This window comes from Carya illinoinensis, chromosome 11 (assembly GCF_018687715.1).
Source record: "Carya illinoinensis cultivar Pawnee chromosome 11, C.illinoinensisPawnee_v1, whole genome shotgun sequence".
NCBI classification, from domain to species: domain Eukaryota; kingdom Viridiplantae; phylum Streptophyta; class Magnoliopsida; order Fagales; family Juglandaceae; genus Carya; species Carya illinoinensis.
In genome coordinates, this window is record NC_056762.1 from 42,743,107 (window position 1) to 42,761,839 (window position 18,733).

Below are 18,733 nucleotides of genomic sequence, written 5' to 3' on the forward strand. Positions count from 1 at the left end.
AAAAAAGATATAATGATGAGATGAAATAAATTGAGGAAGATTTGGTAACCAAACTGAGCCTAAATCAAAGGGGCTGGATACTGTTTACCTACCAAATATTTATTTTATTTTGTTAAAATGGGAAAAAACTTGTCCCCGCATTTCATTCATTTTTAATATTATTTTAGCTAATAGATACATAATTTAATATGAGGTTATATCTTGAATGACAAAGTCAAAATGTAAAACATCTAATTTTAGATAAATTTTACATTTGCCTTTATCTAGACCATTGTCAATACTCTTAGGGACAAAAAATAAATCAGCTAAATTGGATTGGACTAGTGGATTCGATCTAATTTATAAGCTGTCGGTTCTTAAGAACTATAATCATTATAAACTAGTTCAGTATCGATTTTTATATTTTAAAAATTAGTTTAAACCAAACTGGATTGGTATATATATTTATAATTTTTTTTATATTATGTTAAAATTGCCAATTCATATAACATAAAATTCTAATATTATTTTTCAAATCTATTAATCTTATTATATAAAATTAAAATTTTAATTTTTAATATAACATTTGATATAACATATAAATTTTAATCTTATAATATAAAATTAATATAACATAAATTTTAATATTAAATATAAATATTAATATTAAGTTATTAATATAAACTTATTTTGAGATATATATATGATAAATACATTTGGCATAACAAATTATATTATATATATTCTTTTTGTAAATACATTTTTACAGATTTAATTATACTTATATAAAAAGTTTATAATTTATATAGATTATAGTTAAATTCAATACTATACTAGTATGTGTTAATTATTATAAAATAATATATTTATATTATAATATAAATAGACTAATAATTTAATATATATAAATATCATATTATTATTAACATAAATCGGACCGAATCAAACTATAATTGAAAGTTTTAATTTTTGTAATGAATCGGTTTATTATTAATTTTTAAAATTTTAAAATTAATATATACCGATTGGGTTATAAAATATCGTACAAAACCGGATAGAATAGTTATTATACATCTAGGCACGCTGATTCCAATCCATTATTATTTTTTAGGAATCACATCACTTTATAAAATTAGTTATTTAATTTTTTTATACACGCAACACTTTATTTTTAAGAAAGAATAGTTACTAATCCGAAGGGTATTTTTTTATTCTCGATCTGGCTCCCACAATTATTTGTCTGATGAGCTGTATCAGTCGACGGTTGTAAAGAGATGATTAATGAAGAAGTAGCATAACGAATGGCTAGGATTGGTATATATACCATGTTATAACAGACAGTCATTGGGTCGTAATGGTGTTGGCTTTTTGCGGCTAAAGCGTATTTGGGCCGACGCCACAATCATTTCATCGCATGGCTCCTCAATAAGCTGCGAGCTTTACGTATATATCACTCGAAATACTGTTATAAGCAATATTACAGCAAGATCCCATGCATTGAATTCCCATTTTCAAAGACTTTTAACAGACTGTTTAAATATTTTATTAATTTTTTAAAAATAGTTATCACTATAAAATTTATTTTTAAATTTAAAAATATAAATTAACATGATTTTATATGATAAATTAAATATATTTTATAATAAAAATAATTTTATAATTTAATATATCACAATTAAAATTTTTATAATTTAGTATATAAATAAAACAGCGAATGTCCTCACACCGACTGAAAAGTAACATTTGCCCACTTTTAACGCTAAAACCGACAGTTCACACCAAAATTTCCAAACGACGATTCCGCACACCGACAAAATCCGCCTCTGACACCCCCTCAGAGACCGTTCTTCTCTGGCATTGCCCCTACCCAGATCCAATGCACTTTCCTTTCGCACGTGCCAACCCACCTCCTCCACCTCCATCCCTCACTCCCCCACTGTTTCAGATTCGCCCCTGCAGTTCCATTCCCGTACAAAAGGCAAATCACTAACCTAACCACCCACCCGCCTCTCAATGCTCACCCCCACCCGGACCCCATCCCGACTATACCTTCCCCGTTTTCCCGATCACATCCCCCTTGGCCCCGACCCATTTCCGGCACTTCTTTAAAGCTGCTAGAAGTCTGAAATGGAGTCGATACTGGCCCGAGCGCTGGAGTATACTCTTAAGTACTGGCTCAAATCCTTCTCCAGAGATCAGTTTAAGTTGCAGGGCCGGACCGTACAGCTCTCCAATTTGGGTAAATTCTGCCATTACTCTGCTCAATCTTGTTGAATCTTGTTGTTTGATTTTGTTTTTTTACCGTTTATTGTTGGATTCTCATTTGAAATTTGGGGCAGATATAAACGGCGACGCTTTGCACTCTAGCGTCGGATTTCCACCGGCGCTGAATGTGACGACGGCGAAGGTCGGAAAATTGGAGATAATGGTTGGTGACTAATGGCTCTGTATTTGTTCCAGTTCACTGTTTAGCATCTTGAATTGCAAGATTCTCAAATAAGCTCAAACTTAGTGCACAAGGTTCAACACAGTTGATTTATCCGATCTTGAGGAGAAAAAAAAAATAGTTTTAACAAAATCGCCCTTTCTTTTCTAACTGTTCAGTGAACCAAATTGTTGTGCAAGGATATTTTGTTTTCATGACGGGGTTTAATTTATGTTCTTTTGCAGCTGCCGTCAGTAAGTAATGTTCAAGTCGAGCCAATTGTTGTGCAAATCGATAGGCTTGATTTGGTTCTAGAGGAGAACTCTAATTTAGATACAGATAGGAGTCCAAGCAGGTATTGCTACATTCTTTCGTGCTTAAGGTTCTGTTTCAAGATTTGAGTGAGTTGTAGTAGATTTTAGTGGTCTAATTGGATGTGCTGTTAGTGAAAACTGTTGGGTTCTGCTTTGATCACAGTACACCGACATCTGCTAGCTCTGGGAAGGGAAGTGGTTATGGATTTGCTGATAAGGTGTGCCTCTGCCTTGGCTCGACTTAAACTTATATATTTGGTACTTAGGGTGCTATAATTTCAGTCTATATAAATATCAAACCAAAGATCTATCCTCGTCCCACCCCTGCATTTTATCACTTGGGCAGTTGCTTCTCAATTTGTTATGTTCCTCGTCTTCAGCCCTGTACCAGTTGTCATAATCACTTCGACTTGAAAATAGCCACTCTTCCATTTTAAACATGTGAGATCTGAGATATTCCTTACAACTTCTATCCATGTCCCTTTTGCTACTTCTCTCCCTATGCTTTCAACTCATACCGACTCACACATCTTAAATGATAAGATCAGTGTTGCATAGAACTTGATCTGAGAATACCTCCTGTAGGGTGCTGGTTTCCAGTCTGACACAATTTTCCCTTGCGTTGGCTTGTTAGCACTTGCATGAACACTAGTGCAATCATTGAATTTGAAAGACAATTCACCTTATATGATTATCAGATTGCAGATGGAATGACTGTAGAGATTCACACTGTCAATCTTCTCCTTGAAACTCGTGGTTGTGACCAAGGCCAAGGAGGAGCTACTTGGTAGGTTTTTGCTGCCTTTATCCATCTATTTGTTTAACATTTGTTGTCTAGCCATAGAATTTGGTCATGGATCATTCGCATGTGGTCCATGAATTGGCTGACATTTTTTGTTTTTATTTTTTTATAAAATTATGATTTGCTCCCTCAATATTATACGTGATATTGTGTTTAGTCAAAGTCTAAAATCAGAACAAACTTAGGAATAACTCTACTTCTGAATTACACCTTTACTTTATGCCGATGGTATTTTATATATATATATGATGATACTCACATGCATACTTATAAAAAAAAAAAAAAATGATACTCACATGCATGATATAACAGTAACTTATCAATTATGTTTAGCTCTAAGGCTTGAATGTCATTGAAACTTTGATCGGAAAGGAGAATTATTTGTCCCTTGACTTGCAAAGGCCATTCTCGTTAAATTGTAAATTAGTTTTGTGCAACATTCTTATATTACATTTTTTCTGCGTAAGTTTTGCTCTTGCTCTATTTCTTACTGTGAGGATATGCCCTATTGCTCTGCTTTTTATGAAGTTTTTAATGCTTGAATTTTTTTATGAAGATATTGCAGACTCCTAAAGGTAAAATTATTCATTAGTGTTTTTACAAAAGCATTTCTTTGTTTTTGCGTCTGCTGCTAATAGCTTGAAGGATAACATGTTAACATTCAAACAGCTGCATTTATCTGAGCACTTAATGTGTCTTCATGTTCCATTTGAAATTCAGATTATCTTTCTGTGTTTAAAACTGAATTAAGGTTCATTTGTTTTCTCACTGTGTTCATTGTCAAATATTGTCTTGTCTGGACAAGTTAAAGTGTATTGTGACTTACTCATAATGAAATTGTATTCTTCTTAGATAATGGAATTTTGAATGTGTTGGTTGATTCTAAATAACGGCTTAACTGATAGCTCTAATGATGACCCCTGCAAAATTGTGGTTGAGGCATAGTCTGAATTATGATATGAAGCTGTTTCAGAAAGATATTTCTCATATACACATGTTAACCATCCCCAGGGCACCACCTTTGGCATCTATCACTATACGCAACCTTTTGCTGTATACCACAGATGAAAACTGGCAGGTAATTACTGGTTATGCTTGTTAGATAATTTATTGATTACTTTCTTCTGTCAACAGCTAATTTAACAACTTGTCCTAACAGGTTGTAAATCTTAAAGAAGCGCGGGACTTCTCCAGTAACAAAAAGTACATATACGTGTTCAAAGTAATATGCTGATTATCAATAAAATCAATACCGACACATGTATCACTATGTGCATTGGGTGGCTTTTTATTCTTCTTTATTTCCTTTTTCAGGGTCAGTTTCTTTTGTGTTTTATTTTTTTTTTTTGGGGGGGGGGGAGGATGTGGGGGAATTTCCTGCTCCCTTTGTTTGAATTTGAATTGCTCCACTATTTCACAATTTACTCTTTTAATGATTACGATTTAGATGTGGGTATTTACTAATTAAAAAAAAAAATGATTACAATTTCGATGTGGGGCAAAAGATGTTTCTTGTGCATATATTTCATTATTCTCATGTATGAAAGATGCTAAATGCTGACGTTTGCATGAGTATCTAATGGTGCTAAAATCCTTACCAGAAACTTGAATGGGAATCTTTGTCTATTGATCTCCTGCCTCATCCTGATATGTTCATGGATGCCAATTTAGCCTGCTCCCGAGAGGGAGGAAACCAGAGAGATGATGATGGCGCAAAGCGAGTTTTCTTTGGTGGAGAGCGCTTTATAGAAGGAATATCAGGACAAGCTTATGTAATATAGATCTGACTTTTTAAGTTTATTCATATATTTTTCTGAGAAAACTATTGCTAGAATGCAAAATGATATTCACAGTCTTAAGGTGTGCAAGCCCTGCGCACTCATTTTGAAAAAAGTGGATAAATCTGGGATCCACATAAAAAAATCATTTTTTAATAGTGGACTCCACTTTTTTTCAAAAAGGGTGTGCAAGGTGCACACTATAGGACTGTATCTAGCATTACTTTGCTAGAATATCTATTTTTTTTTTAGTTTCCATATTACTCATAGTGCCGTAATGTTTTGGTTACCAGATTACCGTGCAAAGGACTGAACTAAACAGTCCACTTGGGCTTGAGGTTCAGTTACATATTACCGAAGCTGTTTGTCCTGCTTTAAGTGAACCAGGTAATGGTACTTAGAATTTTCTTTTATTAGAACATGTAGCATGGGGTAAATGTCATTTCGTGTGAGCAGGACTACGCGCGCTTCTACGTTTCTTAACGGGATTATATGTCTGTTTAAATAGAGGGGATGTTGATCCAAAGGCTCAACAGGTTTGTACTCACCTTATTTATTGTTCTTTATTGATGTTATCTTGCTAACCTGTTATATACCAATCTCAATGAAGTCTTCACTCACTCACTCTCTCTCCCCCCCCAATGGAATCCTGGCAGCGATCTACTGAAGCAGCAGGGCGCTCTCTAGTCTCTATTGTTGTGGACCACATATTTCTCTGCATTAAAGATGCTGGTTCGTCCCCTCTCACCACAAAAGGGCTTTAGGTTTTCTAGTTATTATTTATGTATATTATGCACTGAAATAACTTGGGTTTTTATTTTCTTTACAGCTTACTAGAATGTAACTAGGTTTCTTACTTTGTATACTTCCTGTGTACTTGGGCATTGCCTAGTCTTTTTCTATTCAATAAAGATTATTACTTATAAAAAAAAATGAACTAAAATAACTTAGATATAAAACTGTTGGTTTGATCTCTTTCTACTCTCTCTCTCTCTCTGAGGTTTTACCCTTCCTGTTGTAGAATTTACATTTTTCTTCCCAGGACCTCATTTTTTAACTGGGGGCCTTGTTTTCCTGCTCTTTTACTTGCAGAGTTCCAGCTCGAACTTTTGATGCAGTCGCTCCTATTTTCACGGGTATTTATTTAGTGACACTAACTAAATCATTCTTCAAATTTTCAATGACATCGTACTGTTGTTATTGAGGGTTTTGTGGCTAAAGCAAACCAATAGATACAACGAGTAACTCTTGAGTTTGTCTATATAAAACTAATATTACTGTTATGGGTCCTTAGAGAGTCTTTTTTGTTAAATTTTGGCGCTTCATCATTCATTTGAGATGATTTTGTTCAAAGATATTTTTCATGGCAGGACCAAGATGCTCCTTGTTAGTTCGATCAACTTCAAGTGACAAGTTCTACTAGTGGCTTATTTAACTTATTTGACTATAGCATAAACCATCCTTTAGTTTTTGTCCTCCTGCTTTAAACCTCTAAGGCCTCTTCATAAATTGTTTCTTGTCTATCCAGTAGTTTTTGTGCAGTTCCATGCAACAAGTAGGTTAATACCTTATCGAGATTGCTATCTTGCAGGCCAGTGTTTCTGATGGAGAAAATGATGATATCTTGTCTAGGGTCATGATTGGTGGAATATTCTTAAGGTGAGGTTCATTTTATGTCCACCTTTTCACAGAATTTGGTCATACTAAATATTATTTCTCATTATTTTTCTTGCATCTTTACCTATAAAGAATTTCATATACTTCAGTGTTGCTATGACTAAAGTCTGTGGAATGTAGCTTTCTATTTTTATTCTTTGCTTTTTAAATGTTTTAGCCTTTTTATGTGTGTTTACTCTTTTTCTTTTTCCTTTGCTATAACTTCCACTCAAATTTCTTTATTTGATTTATGTATAAAAAAAAAAAAATTCTTTATTTGATTTTGTGACAAAGTAGTTATAAAGACAAGGAACCTACTGCACATAATCAGTATACAATAGGTTCCCCGAGAAATTACAATCTAAAATTCAAGAATTTATAAAATCCTTTGAAGGAATGTAAGTAGAGGTAAAATCTTTACACTTAGAACTTTAAAGTTTGTTTATTACCTTGAAGGGTGCTTTTGTTTTACTAGATGTGGATATGAACTATTTCTTGTGAGCTCCACCGTGTATTTATTCCAACAAATTGATTTAATTTAGTAGGTTTCTTATACAGCACAAATAAGTCTAACAGGATCTTCATGGCAATCCTCAACTGTTTGGAATGAGGCTCTTTTTTATCTCTGTATTTGTCCTTCTGCATTGATTCAAGTTTTTGTTATCATCCAACCGAGTTATAACTATGTGGTTTGCTGGAATATAGGGATACGTTTTCACGACCTCCATGCACCTTAGTTCAACCATCAATGCAAAGTGTCACAAAAGATCTTCTACATACTCCTGAATTTGGTACAGTTGTATTTATTTTATATTTTTGAGAAAACGATTTTCTGCTCAATATCCATATATGTAGTTTTGATCGAGTCTGTGAGATAAATTGATTTTGTTCCTTTGTCTGTTTGGCCAGCTAGGAGTTTTTGCCCTCCCATATATCCTCTGGGAGAACAGCAGTGGCAGTTGATTGATGGTGTTCCTGTAGTATGTCTACATTCTCTTCAGATCAAACCCTCTCCAGTTCCACCATCTTTTGCTTCAGAAACAGTTGTAGAGTGTCAACCTCTAATGGTATGTACCAATTTTTGTTTCGAATGACTTCTTTTGTGTTAACTTTCTAAATGTCTGAGTGGTATCTTCCTATTTTTACCCCAGATTCATCTTCAAGAAGAATCCTGTTTGAGGATATGTTCCTTCCTAGCTGATGGGATTGTCGTCAATCCTGGTGCTGTTTTACCAAATTTTTCAGTTAATTCTTTCATTTTGAGTCTGAAGGAATTAGATCTTACGGTTCCTTTGGACACGGGCAAATTGAACAACCCTGTAAGTAACACAGACAGTGGTGTTCAGAGCTCATTTTCTGGAGCAAGGCTTCACATTGAGAGCTTGATCTTTTCAGAGTCGCCTTCGTTAAAACTAAGGCTACTGAACCTGGAGAAGGATCCTGCTTGCTTCTGTCTTTGGGAAGATCAACTGATTGATGCTAGCCAAAAGAAGTGGACCACTAAAGCATCCCACCTTAGTTTGTCCTTAGAAACATGTACTGGCTTAAGCAGACTTCAAAATTCTCTCGACTGGAGTTCAGGCTTGTGGAGATGTGTCGAGCTGAAAGATGTGTGCATTGAAGTGGCTATGGCAACTGCAGATGGGAGCCCATTAGCAGATATTCCTCCTCCAGGGGGTATTGTTAGGGTTGGGGTTGCTTGTGAGCAATATACATCCAATACTTCAGTTGAACAGCTCTTTTTTATCCTGGATCTCTATGTATACTTTGGAAGAGTGAGTGACAAGATAGCGTTTGTTGGAAAAAGTAACAGACCAAAGAGAAGTAGAAATAAATCTTCTGGTGGAAGGCTGATGGATAAGGTTCCAAGTGATACTGCTGTAAGTTTAGAAGTGAAGGATTTTCAGCTTAGATTTCTGGAGACTTCTGTAGCAAATGTTCAGGGCATGCCTTTAGTCCAGTTTCTTGGGGATAATCTGTTTATCAAAGTTACACATAGAACTCTTGGTGGTGCCATTGCTGTTTCATCCACATTATGTTGGGAGAGTGTTCAAGTGGACTGTGTAGATACTGAGGGAAAGCTGGTACATGGAAATGGGTCCGCGTTATCTAATGTTGAAGATGCTCCTTTGATTAGTGGAAATGGATACCCTCAACTAAGAGCTGTATTTTGGGTACAGAAAAAAAGGAGCCTTTATTCAAAGGGAAATGCTTTGGCAGTTCCATTTCTGGACATAAGCATGGTGCATGTAATTCCATTAGATGAACGAGATGTTGAGTGTCATAGTTTGAATGTGTCAGCATGTATATCTGGTGTTCGCCTTGGTGGAGGAATGAACTATGCTGAAGCCTTACTGCATCGGTTTGGAATACTTGGTCCCGATGGTGGTCCTGGGAAGGGGCTTTCTAAAGGGTTAGAAAACTTACGAGCAGGGCCATTTTCAAAACTTTTTGAAACATCACCTCTCATTGTTAACAACCTGGATGGAGGTATGGAACACATTATCTTGGGTAATATTTTCTTTGTATGTGTAATATTGTTTAACTGGTTGCATCTGAGCACCCCCTCTCACACACTATTTTTTTTCCATCTCTCTTATCTTCTACTTCAACTGCATTTCTATTAACTTTCCTTTCTTTTAAACCAGATGGAAATTTAGGAGATGGGAAAGAAAGTAGCCTTTTGCAGTTGGGAAAACCCGATGATGTTGATGTAACTATAGAATTGAAGGACTGGTTATTTGCTCTAGAAGGAGAACAGGAGATGGCAGAAAGTTGGTGGTTTCATAATCATGAGGATGTCCGTAGAGAAGAGAGATGTTGGCACACTACTTTTCAGAGTCTGCAGGTGAAAGCAAAAGGTCGTCCAAAGCACAAACTGAATGGCAAAGGAAGGTCAGAGGAAAGGCAGAAATATCCTTTGGAATTGGTCACTGTAAGAATGTGATTTCTCTTCGTTTCCTGGTCTTTAACTTTTAGTTTTAAGGCTTCAATTTCTCGATTAGTTTTAAGCTGCTAAAGTCACTGTTAATGGAAAATGGGATCAATGCAGATTGCTTGTTTGACTGTGAATTTAACCTAACATGAAGGATAACCATTATTCTATTGATATATCAAAAGTTATCCCCAGGTGCATTGCTAGGATGATATGCCTGTTTTGAAGTTGATGTGCTGCAGATCTTTGGTTATAGGAGTGTGTCAGATGAACTTTTCTCTTTCTAACAAGTCATTCAATTTGTAGTACTTTGTAAATGAGATCTATGTTGTTTATCTGAATTAAGGCATGTCTAATTTAATTCAAACCATTAGTTTTTCTGTCACATGTGCTTTGTGTTTCTTGCTGGTTGTCTTATTGGGAATGTTTGGAATTGGGACTTGTACTGAATAAAATGAGCAAAAAATTGCACCTGATTTGGAAACCTGGTTTGTATACTGAGATTACCTTATTCAACATGCCCATGGTTCCCCTGGACTATGTTGGTTTCTTTGCTCGTGCTGTAGACACAAGATATAGCTTAGTTTAGTTTTACATAAAAATATAACCCTACCTGAACATAGACGCAACCGTTTTCCTGTCATCGATTTTGATTTTGTGAGCTATCTTGTAATTTTTCTGCCTTCTTTTTTCAGTTTTAGAAATAGTCTATTCATGATCTCACATTTTGAGATGTTTGCAGGTTAGTGTGGAAGGCTTACAGACTTTAAAGCCTCTGGGCCAAATGGGCATTCATCGATCTTCCTTACCTGCAAACGGTATTAAAGACGCTGCAGAGACATTCGGAGGGATAAATCTTGAACTTGGCTTGGTGATAGCTGAGGACTTTGTTGATGATGAACTAGCCAAGTGGGAGGTGGAAGACTTGAGATTCTCTGTTAAGCAACCGGTAATAAAATCTTAACTTTACAGTTGATAGGTGCATCCATGTTTACTTTTATCTTGGGAAGGTCTTGTAACAATGATTTTCACTCCACAGGTTGAGGCAGTTGTTACCAAGGATGAGTTACAACATCTTGCTTTTCTGTGCAAGTCTGAAGTTGATTCAATGGGTCGAATAGCTGCTGGAATTTTGCGGTTACTGAAGCTGGAAGGTTCTATTGGCCAGGCAACAATAGATCAACTAAGTAACCTCGGTATGCTAATCATATTATTAAGATCAAACAAGTTTCCATCTCTTGTAATTAGAGGAAATTATTATCATCCTCCAAGTCCCTATCCATCAAGGTGCAGCCTAATGGTCACGGGTGGGCTTGGGATGAGTGTAGACTCAAACATCTTGGATTTTTATTGCGCATTTGTTGTTCCCCAGATTACCTGATACACAATTATGGCAGTTTTACTCCCTAGGGGTGGGTTCAAAGGTCCCTTTCTTGGTGAAGTTCTGTGTCATCAAAAAATATATCCTCTTCCATGACTGGGATGCCTGACTTTGACTATGGGCATATAAAACTATGAAGGCTTATGGTTTTGTCGTAAGTAAACTGCCATTTGGTACATAATAGAGGTCATCATGATCAGGCTTGCAGTTTTTTTTTCTAAATAGGGCTATAAAATCAAGTATATAAGTAATGAAATTGAACTTTAGTAGGCTAAGTAAAGATTACTAGGATACCAAGAGAATGAATATTTACTTGAAGCAAAAGGTGTCAAGACTGAAATGTCAAACTTGGTCTACAAGGGTGCAACTGAAGCCAAGGACTGTAATGTGTTATGCCTTGGATTTTAGCAGAGTTATAGAAGTTTGATAAAATGTCAAAAACAGAAGAATATGGGAGAGTTAATTAAAAGTACGCGAGGAATATATGAATCTTTTGCTGACTGGTGCTGTATGTGCAAGAAGAGCCTGGAATCTGTAAATCACATTTTGCTCCATTGTGAGGTTGTTAGAGCTTTTGTGGAATGATTTAGTTGGGTTGGCTCGGGTTATGCCTAGAAGGATAATAGGAGATTCTTTACAAGTTGGAGAGGGTTATCTGGATGTTCATTAATCGCAGCCATATGGAAGATGGTTCCTATCTGCTTGATGTGTTGTATTTGGAGGGAAATGAACTATAGAAATTTTGAGGATCGTGAGAGGACAATAGATGAGCTTAAAATTTTCTTATGCAATATATATTATTCCTTTAAGCAGCAGCTATAGATTCTAACAGGCTGAGCTTTCATGACTTTCTTGTATCCTACCTCTAATTTGGTGTTTCTCTTGTATACGTCCTGTGTATTTGGGCTTTGCCTTTTGCATTTTCTAATAAAATACTTGGTTACTTAATTTTTTTTTTTTTTTTCCCATTTAAGTTTATGGAATTCATCGGTAATATATGAGTTACTTTTTCATATTATTTCACTTTTTTAAAATGTTTAGAATGTTGAATTATGATTGTGCATTCCTGTATGACGTGAAGTTGACATGTATTTTGCAAGAGCAGTGTATGCTGTTTGGGCATACCACCACCCCGGATCCCTCTTTGCTCACTGATGCACAGCATAAACCCGTTGGAACTGTTTGGATTGAATTGTCTATCCTTTATTGAATTGCAAACCCATGCTTTCATTTGTCCGTTTTGTTTAACAACTTGTATATATGTTTGAGATGATGAAATATCCTTGTAATATCTCCGAGTTCGATCTTCCCTGATGAGGGTCAGAATCTGATACATCGATGAATTGCAGGAAGTGATGGTATTGACAAAATTTTCTCTCCAAAGCACAGCACCAGCGGTAGTGCTGGCAGTATCAGGCTATCTCCATCACCACATCTGATCTGCGAAAGCCCTCGTACAAACCTTGAAGCAACCTTGGCTTCACTAGAGGATGCAGTTACGGATTCACAGGCCAAGTGTGCTACTCTTACTGCCGATGTGGATGGTTCAGAATCTTCAATACAGGATCTCGAGACTGTCAAGCAACTTGGTCAGACACTTGAAAGCATGCAAAGTTTATTGGCAAGGTTAAGAACTCAAATTTAGTTGTTTGGATTATCTTCTGCCGGTTTGGCTGTTATATCCTGGGATAAAGGTCTCCCACCCATATAAATACCCCATTCTTTTTTGTATATAACATATATACAAATGTGTGTTGAGTGTATGCACTAGTCAGGCAGATAAGAAAGCTGTTCATTGGTGTAATGAGAAATTTTGTATCAGAGGATAACTTGCAGTCGTATCAATATCAATTTTTGTAGAGTATGCTGTAATTCACCCCGTCAGTTGTGGCATCCCAAATTATGTTGGTAAAAAGACGCTGATGTTACCCTCTTTTTGTAGTTTCTAATTGGCATTCTACACATTCAATCGGCTAGGGATTTTTTTTTTTGGGGCACAAATCAATGTGTTTTACTGTTGGTACTTTTAATAGCACAAAACAAGCATTTCGTATTAATTTTGTATTTTAAATGAGTTATATTTACAAGCCGGTGTGGTTGACACACCCTCCACACTGCTTACATGGCAATATTTTATTTGGAAGGAAATTGAATTTTTAACCTTATCTTGTAAATCAAATCCTGCAAAATCAATAAAGCACGACTAGTAGATATTGCCAATCTACAGATTCCTGCCAAGTAGTTTCGGCAGCACGCATGCAACAAACTTATCTACATGCGACTGGGTAAAGAGTTCTTGTCCGGTTTTCTCAAGGGATGGCATCAAACTTGTTCAGGGTCTTACTTTTAATGGTTAAAATACAAAAATAAAAATCTGTCTTCTCAAACTGTGATTTAATTTTTTACCGGTAAGGTTATGTAGATGACTCGGCATTGAATAAATAAGAAACAAGGATCACCTACATAGAGAGCACTGTCCACCTTTCTTAGATGCCAGATGCAGCAGTGTGTCAGTGTGCTAAGCAATAAAACCTGTGTAATACACAAGAATGGACGGTTTCTAGGCAAGTCTGGTGGTCTATCCACTCATAATATGCCATTTGATTAGCGATAGCATCATATTTTCATATAACTTACATGGAACAATTTGTTTTCAACAGAATGACCAAGTTGGCCTATGTAAAGGGTCACCTGTCCAAGTTTCTCTAATCAATGGGATCTGGCTTTCCTCTAAACGCCTATTAAATATGTTAGAATAACAAACCAGACCCAGCCTGCGTCGCACACTAAAAAGTGCATCTTCTAAACCTGACAATGAACCCACTTAGACAGCCTCAAGAAGTTGACACTGCATCCCAGCGCCAAATTGTCCCATCTTCACAGCAGCTGAGAATGGTGCTGCAACATACAGAAAGGAAATTGTGTTTTTCAACAGTCACTGATGTGTAAGATTATATATACACTATATGGACAGGCTATAATATGTGGGTTCACCTTCCATCGAAGGACATGGCTGTTTGTCTAATTGGAGACTTCGATTGAGTATGCGACAGCCTGAAACATGTGAAGTAAGAAATCATTTATATAGCACAGAAACTGGCAACTACTTTTCAACAAACTTGAGAAGTAAAACCAACGAACTTGGCAATAAGAACAGGGGGGCTCGATTGCAATTCCCAAACAAAGATCTTTCCTTCCCTATTCCCTGGTAGACAAGACCATATATGATGAGACCACATTATATAATGACACAAAAGCTTGAAGAATGTTATGTGGATGCAATTACAAGGACTTATATCTGAGAACATTAGGTATTTTATACCATTCATTGCTGTGTTCTTGTGTGCTTCCTTATATAAAGTTTTGTTTTGTTTTTTGTTTTCCTAAAGAAGTATAAATTGGGGGCCCACTTAGCCTTGCATTACCTATTGCAGCTGCATTATAATGAAAATCGCAGGAAAACTTGATGAACCATATGTCGCACTCCGGAACAGGGTATTTCTGAAGGATATCAACTGAACCCTAAACAGAAAACATTTCACAACTTCTTACAGCAGCAAAAGGATGAACTGAGATTCACATGGTCAATGGAGATAAACAAAAATACTTGTGAATAAAGTGATATAGATGAGGTGTTTTTGAAAAAAAAATCTTAAGTGCATGAGTCATGAGGAATTATAACCTCCCCGGGAGACTGGTCCTTCGTTTTGGGTTCCCATAAAACAATTTCGTTGTCAACGCTCTGGGAACAAAATAAAAACATTATGAGCATGGTTGACGTCTCCAAGAAGTCATCTAGAAGAAACTCCAAGTTATGATTATTCCAATTAGTTTCTTCAATTGCCAGGCAATTTCAAGTTCAAGCCAGCTGGCAGCAAGCAAAAAAATATGGCGAGTAATCTTTTCATTTAAGAATGCGTATAGGCCTTCTAAGTCATTATGATAGCCATCAAAACTTAATATATATATATATATATATATATATTTATTATATATAAGTAAGAGACTTTGTTGAATGAAACTAGGCGAAGCCTATGTACACAGGAAATATACAAAAGAAGCACTTAATTACATTCTAGAAACCTAATTACAAAAGAAACCTTAATATTTCTTGAAGACATTCCAAGCAAATTTTTATAAACTAGATATCAATGCCAAAACAACTGAAACACAACCCATGAGGATTGAGCAAATGGTTTTCTAGGAAGTTATTTAAAGTAACTGATCTAGATGATTTTAGTCAGTTAATTAGGAAAGGAAACACATATTTCAGTCCCCAACCCACATACCATAGTCTTCCCCCTCTTAACAAACCAAAAAAAAAAAAAAAAAAAAGCTTTTGATTTCAGATTAGCAGAAACACAAATGTTGGATCAAGAAGAATTTCACCTTTGAGAGGATAAAATCGCCAAGCCACCTATTACAATCAACATAGTTTGAATGAACTGAAGCTATGAACACCTGAAAAGTGTGAGGTGGAACTAAGATTCAACAAGAACAGAAACTCATCTGTAACACAAAACACAGCTGATACTCACAGGAAACTGAACATATTTTGTGGGGAACTTGGAAGGAAGATCTGTCCATGTGAATGATTTCTCTACGTATGTCCAGAACTCTGATGTAGGGTTGATAACAAGATGGGATAATTTAGAAGTCAACGATCCTAACGTGCAAAAATTAAATACAACAAACCAACCCGCCAGATTCCAGAACATGAATCTTTAAACAGATCAAGTAATGTAAAGAAAGAAAACAAAATCAAATTGGTGTTACAATAAATAATTCATAAATAAATAGGATCAATAGACTTTCCAAAGGAAAACTTTTACATCAAATGAAGAAATGCTCTATACCAAGGGTATTATCAACCAATTCTGTCCAAAGTTTTGTATTCTTTGCCTAAAATTCAACACTTCCAGAGTAACCAACATGTTTAGCACTTTAATCCAATCAAAACGATATTTTAGAAATTTCAAGAAGGCTCTAATTATTGCACCCATTACATCCTAAAGCAGTATTAACAGTGTATAACGAGATAAATACCAAGTTGACCATCAATTCTAACACTGAATTAATGGCCCTTAGTAGGGTAGGCTAGGCTAACTCAGCTGCTTACTTCTACTAATGTAAGCGCTAATTCTAGGGCTAATTAGCGCCTTTCCTTTTTTAAGAACCCATTCACATTATCTTTCCTAAGTCAAGTAGGAGAAAGATTATTCAGAGATACGTATATTGTTTTCTATTTTTTCCTGTGTTAAAATTGATATATAAAGCTACACAAAATGAAAATATCTATTTGAGTACTCTCAATGTTCCAATTTTGTTCAAATGACGGTTATACTTTCTTTTTTCTTTTTAACAATAAATTATAATTTTAACAATAACAACAACAGTTATATCCTACCTTTCATTGACCAGATCTTTACAGTGTTGTCCATTCCACAGCTTGCAATGCGATATATGTCTGAAGGATGGAAGTCCTACAATAACCAACAGAATACCAGTCTAATCGCTTAAAATCCTTATCTTGCATGGTAGGCTACAAATCAAATTACAATAAATAACCAGTGGGTGCTTCCCCCTTATCAAGAGAATGTGAGAAAAACTCTTCTTATTCTTCACTTTTTTTTTTTTTTGATATCAGGAAACCTCTCCAAGGCAGGGCCCTTTGGACCCATCCCCTTATTCTTCACTTACTACGCTCAAGACTTCATTGCGATGACCACCAGCTCCAGCAAATATCAAAATGCATATTCCAGTATGAATATTCCATAGACGAACTGATTCATCCTGGTCACTCTCAAATATTAGTGATAACACAATGGGTAAGAGAGAAAAAAAGGGTGTTATGACGCATACTTTGCTTGCAGACACCACAAGTGATGGTTTCAGTGGCTGGGTCCTGATTTCATTTATTGAATCCCCATGGCCAACAAAACTCTGCATGACATGAGCATGTCACAGGGAAAAAGAAAGATAAGTACCACATTTTCACCATTATACACTTATACTACATATAGTCTTTTATTGACTTATAATAAATTTATACCCGTCCTAATTGTACATGAAAATGCTAATGTCCGACATCCTAGATAGTGTGCGACACATAAAAAAAGGTCGACTAGTGTTCATCTCTTGCCAATAGATTATAATAGCTACTTCTGTAACTACCATTACTTTAGTAATATAACCACCACAAAAATAATAGCTCAAAATTGTTGAGAACAAGAAACCTTGTGTATTTTCTCGCTGCCAGCATCAATGACACGAATTATACCATTGAGTCCTCCAGCCACTATAAAAGGAGTTCCATCAACGTTGCATGCCCAGCTCACAGTGTAGAAAGACTCATCCTTCTGATGTACAAAACACATGGAATTTGCAAATTTTCTTCACAAAAAAACTAAATGTTTTGCGTGCGAACTATAATTCAATGAATGACATCTGTCTTCACATACATCTTCATCGACATAAGACTGCAAGACAGCTATAACACCTCCTTCGAGACATTGGTATACAGTCACCTGTTAAAACATTAAGAAATACAATTACATTGAAACAAATCAAGATTCTAACTTTTGGTTGTTCAACCAATGATATTCAGAACACAGTTTTTAGGGTAATGTTAGTATATGAATCTGTGGTGCCTATCAGTCAAGTCAACCAAATTGTACTCGATCACAAGCCCAAGTTCCTAAAGCACCAACATTAACTCTAAGGTCCTCATCAAAGCTCCGACATTTGCATCATACGAAGCACATAACTTTGCACAGTAATCGTAAATAAGACATTTTCAGTAGAAAAACTTAAACTTTAAGGAATTTCTTTGAACAAAAAATTGAATCTTTTTAGAGAGAGAGAGAGAGATTTAGACGACGAAAAGTGAGTTTTTTACTCGGGTAAAGAAGGGAGTGAAAGAGAAACGGACCCGATTGCCGCCGACGGTGGCGAAGACGTTGAAGTAGCGGGAGTCGATGAAGTTGAAAACGACGGCGTAGAGGGGACGCTTGCCTTCTTGGAGCCTGTTAGTAACTCTGTAATCGCGCTTCTTCGAAGGGGTGAGCGAGCCCACCACTGGTTCGCACCCTAATGCGAACTTTGACATCTTCACACAATACCACTTTCCCACTCCGCCCTCACTCGCTTTCGCTATCAATCTTCTCCTCCTCCTCCTCTTCAGAGCAAGTAATTATGAGATTTAAATTGCATTACATTCAATTATGTCTAATAAGTAAAATGAAATCATTATTTTTCAATCAAAATGCAACTTTGATTCTTTATAAGAATATATTTTTTTTTTACCAATTGCTAAAAAAGACCTTTTTTTTTTTTTTCGATTTCTGTTTTCTTTTAATTCTTCTCCTTTTAAAACAAAAAAATAAAATAAAATAAACTTAGGTCCATTAAATTTGATATAATAAGTCAGGTTTTTCTTAATATTAGGACTCGTTCGTTACATA

The 18,733-nt window shown here is 35.7% G+C and overlaps 2 protein-coding genes across 3 annotated transcripts; one reads left to right on the top strand and one right to left on the bottom strand.

Annotated features, from left to right (window-relative positions):
* The first annotated feature begins 1,755 nt into the window (after window positions 1–1,755).
* LOC122280424 lies at window positions 1,756–13,142 on the top strand. Of its 2 annotated transcripts, XM_043091318.1 has the most exons (20): window positions 1,762–2,218; window positions 2,319–2,407; window positions 2,650–2,759; window positions 2,882–2,936; window positions 3,417–3,505; window positions 4,532–4,598; window positions 4,680–4,742; window positions 5,122–5,292; window positions 5,592–5,685; window positions 5,755–5,834; window positions 5,955–6,030; window positions 6,391–6,434; window positions 6,890–6,957; window positions 7,660–7,745; window positions 7,864–8,021; window positions 8,106–9,444; window positions 9,603–9,889; window positions 10,632–10,838; window positions 10,929–11,085; window positions 12,620–13,142. In XM_043091318.1, exons 1-20 carry the CDS (start codon window positions 2,107–2,109, stop codon window positions 12,913–12,915), a joined length of 3,648 nt encoding a protein of 1,215 aa, XP_042947252.1. In that variant the 5' UTR covers window positions 1,762–2,106; the 3' UTR covers window positions 12,916–13,142. The 2 variants fall into 2 exon arrangements, with proteins under 2 accessions (XP_042947253.1, XP_042947252.1); XM_043091319.1 differs by lacking the exons at window positions 10,929–11,085; window positions 12,620–13,142 and having other exon boundaries at window positions 1,756–2,218; window positions 9,603–9,897; window positions 10,632–10,800.
* A 685-nt stretch (window positions 13,143–13,827) lies between these two features.
* LOC122280425 (polycomb group protein FIE1) lies at window positions 13,828–18,472 on the bottom strand. Its single transcript, XM_043091321.1, has 13 exons — window positions 18,202–18,472; window positions 17,732–17,797; window positions 17,507–17,629; window positions 17,133–17,213; window positions 16,971–17,063; window positions 16,678–16,753; window positions 15,809–15,888; window positions 15,660–15,731; window positions 14,953–15,012; window positions 14,696–14,792; window positions 14,412–14,475; window positions 14,265–14,324; window positions 13,828–14,168 (listed from the first exon to the last, which is right to left on the bottom strand). The coding sequence occupies exons 1-13, from the start codon at window positions 18,376–18,378 to the stop codon at window positions 14,105–14,107; spliced, it is 1,113 nt and encodes a 370-aa protein (XP_042947255.1). The 5' UTR covers window positions 18,379–18,472; the 3' UTR covers window positions 13,828–14,104.
* Window positions 18,473–18,733: the final 261 nt, after the last annotated feature.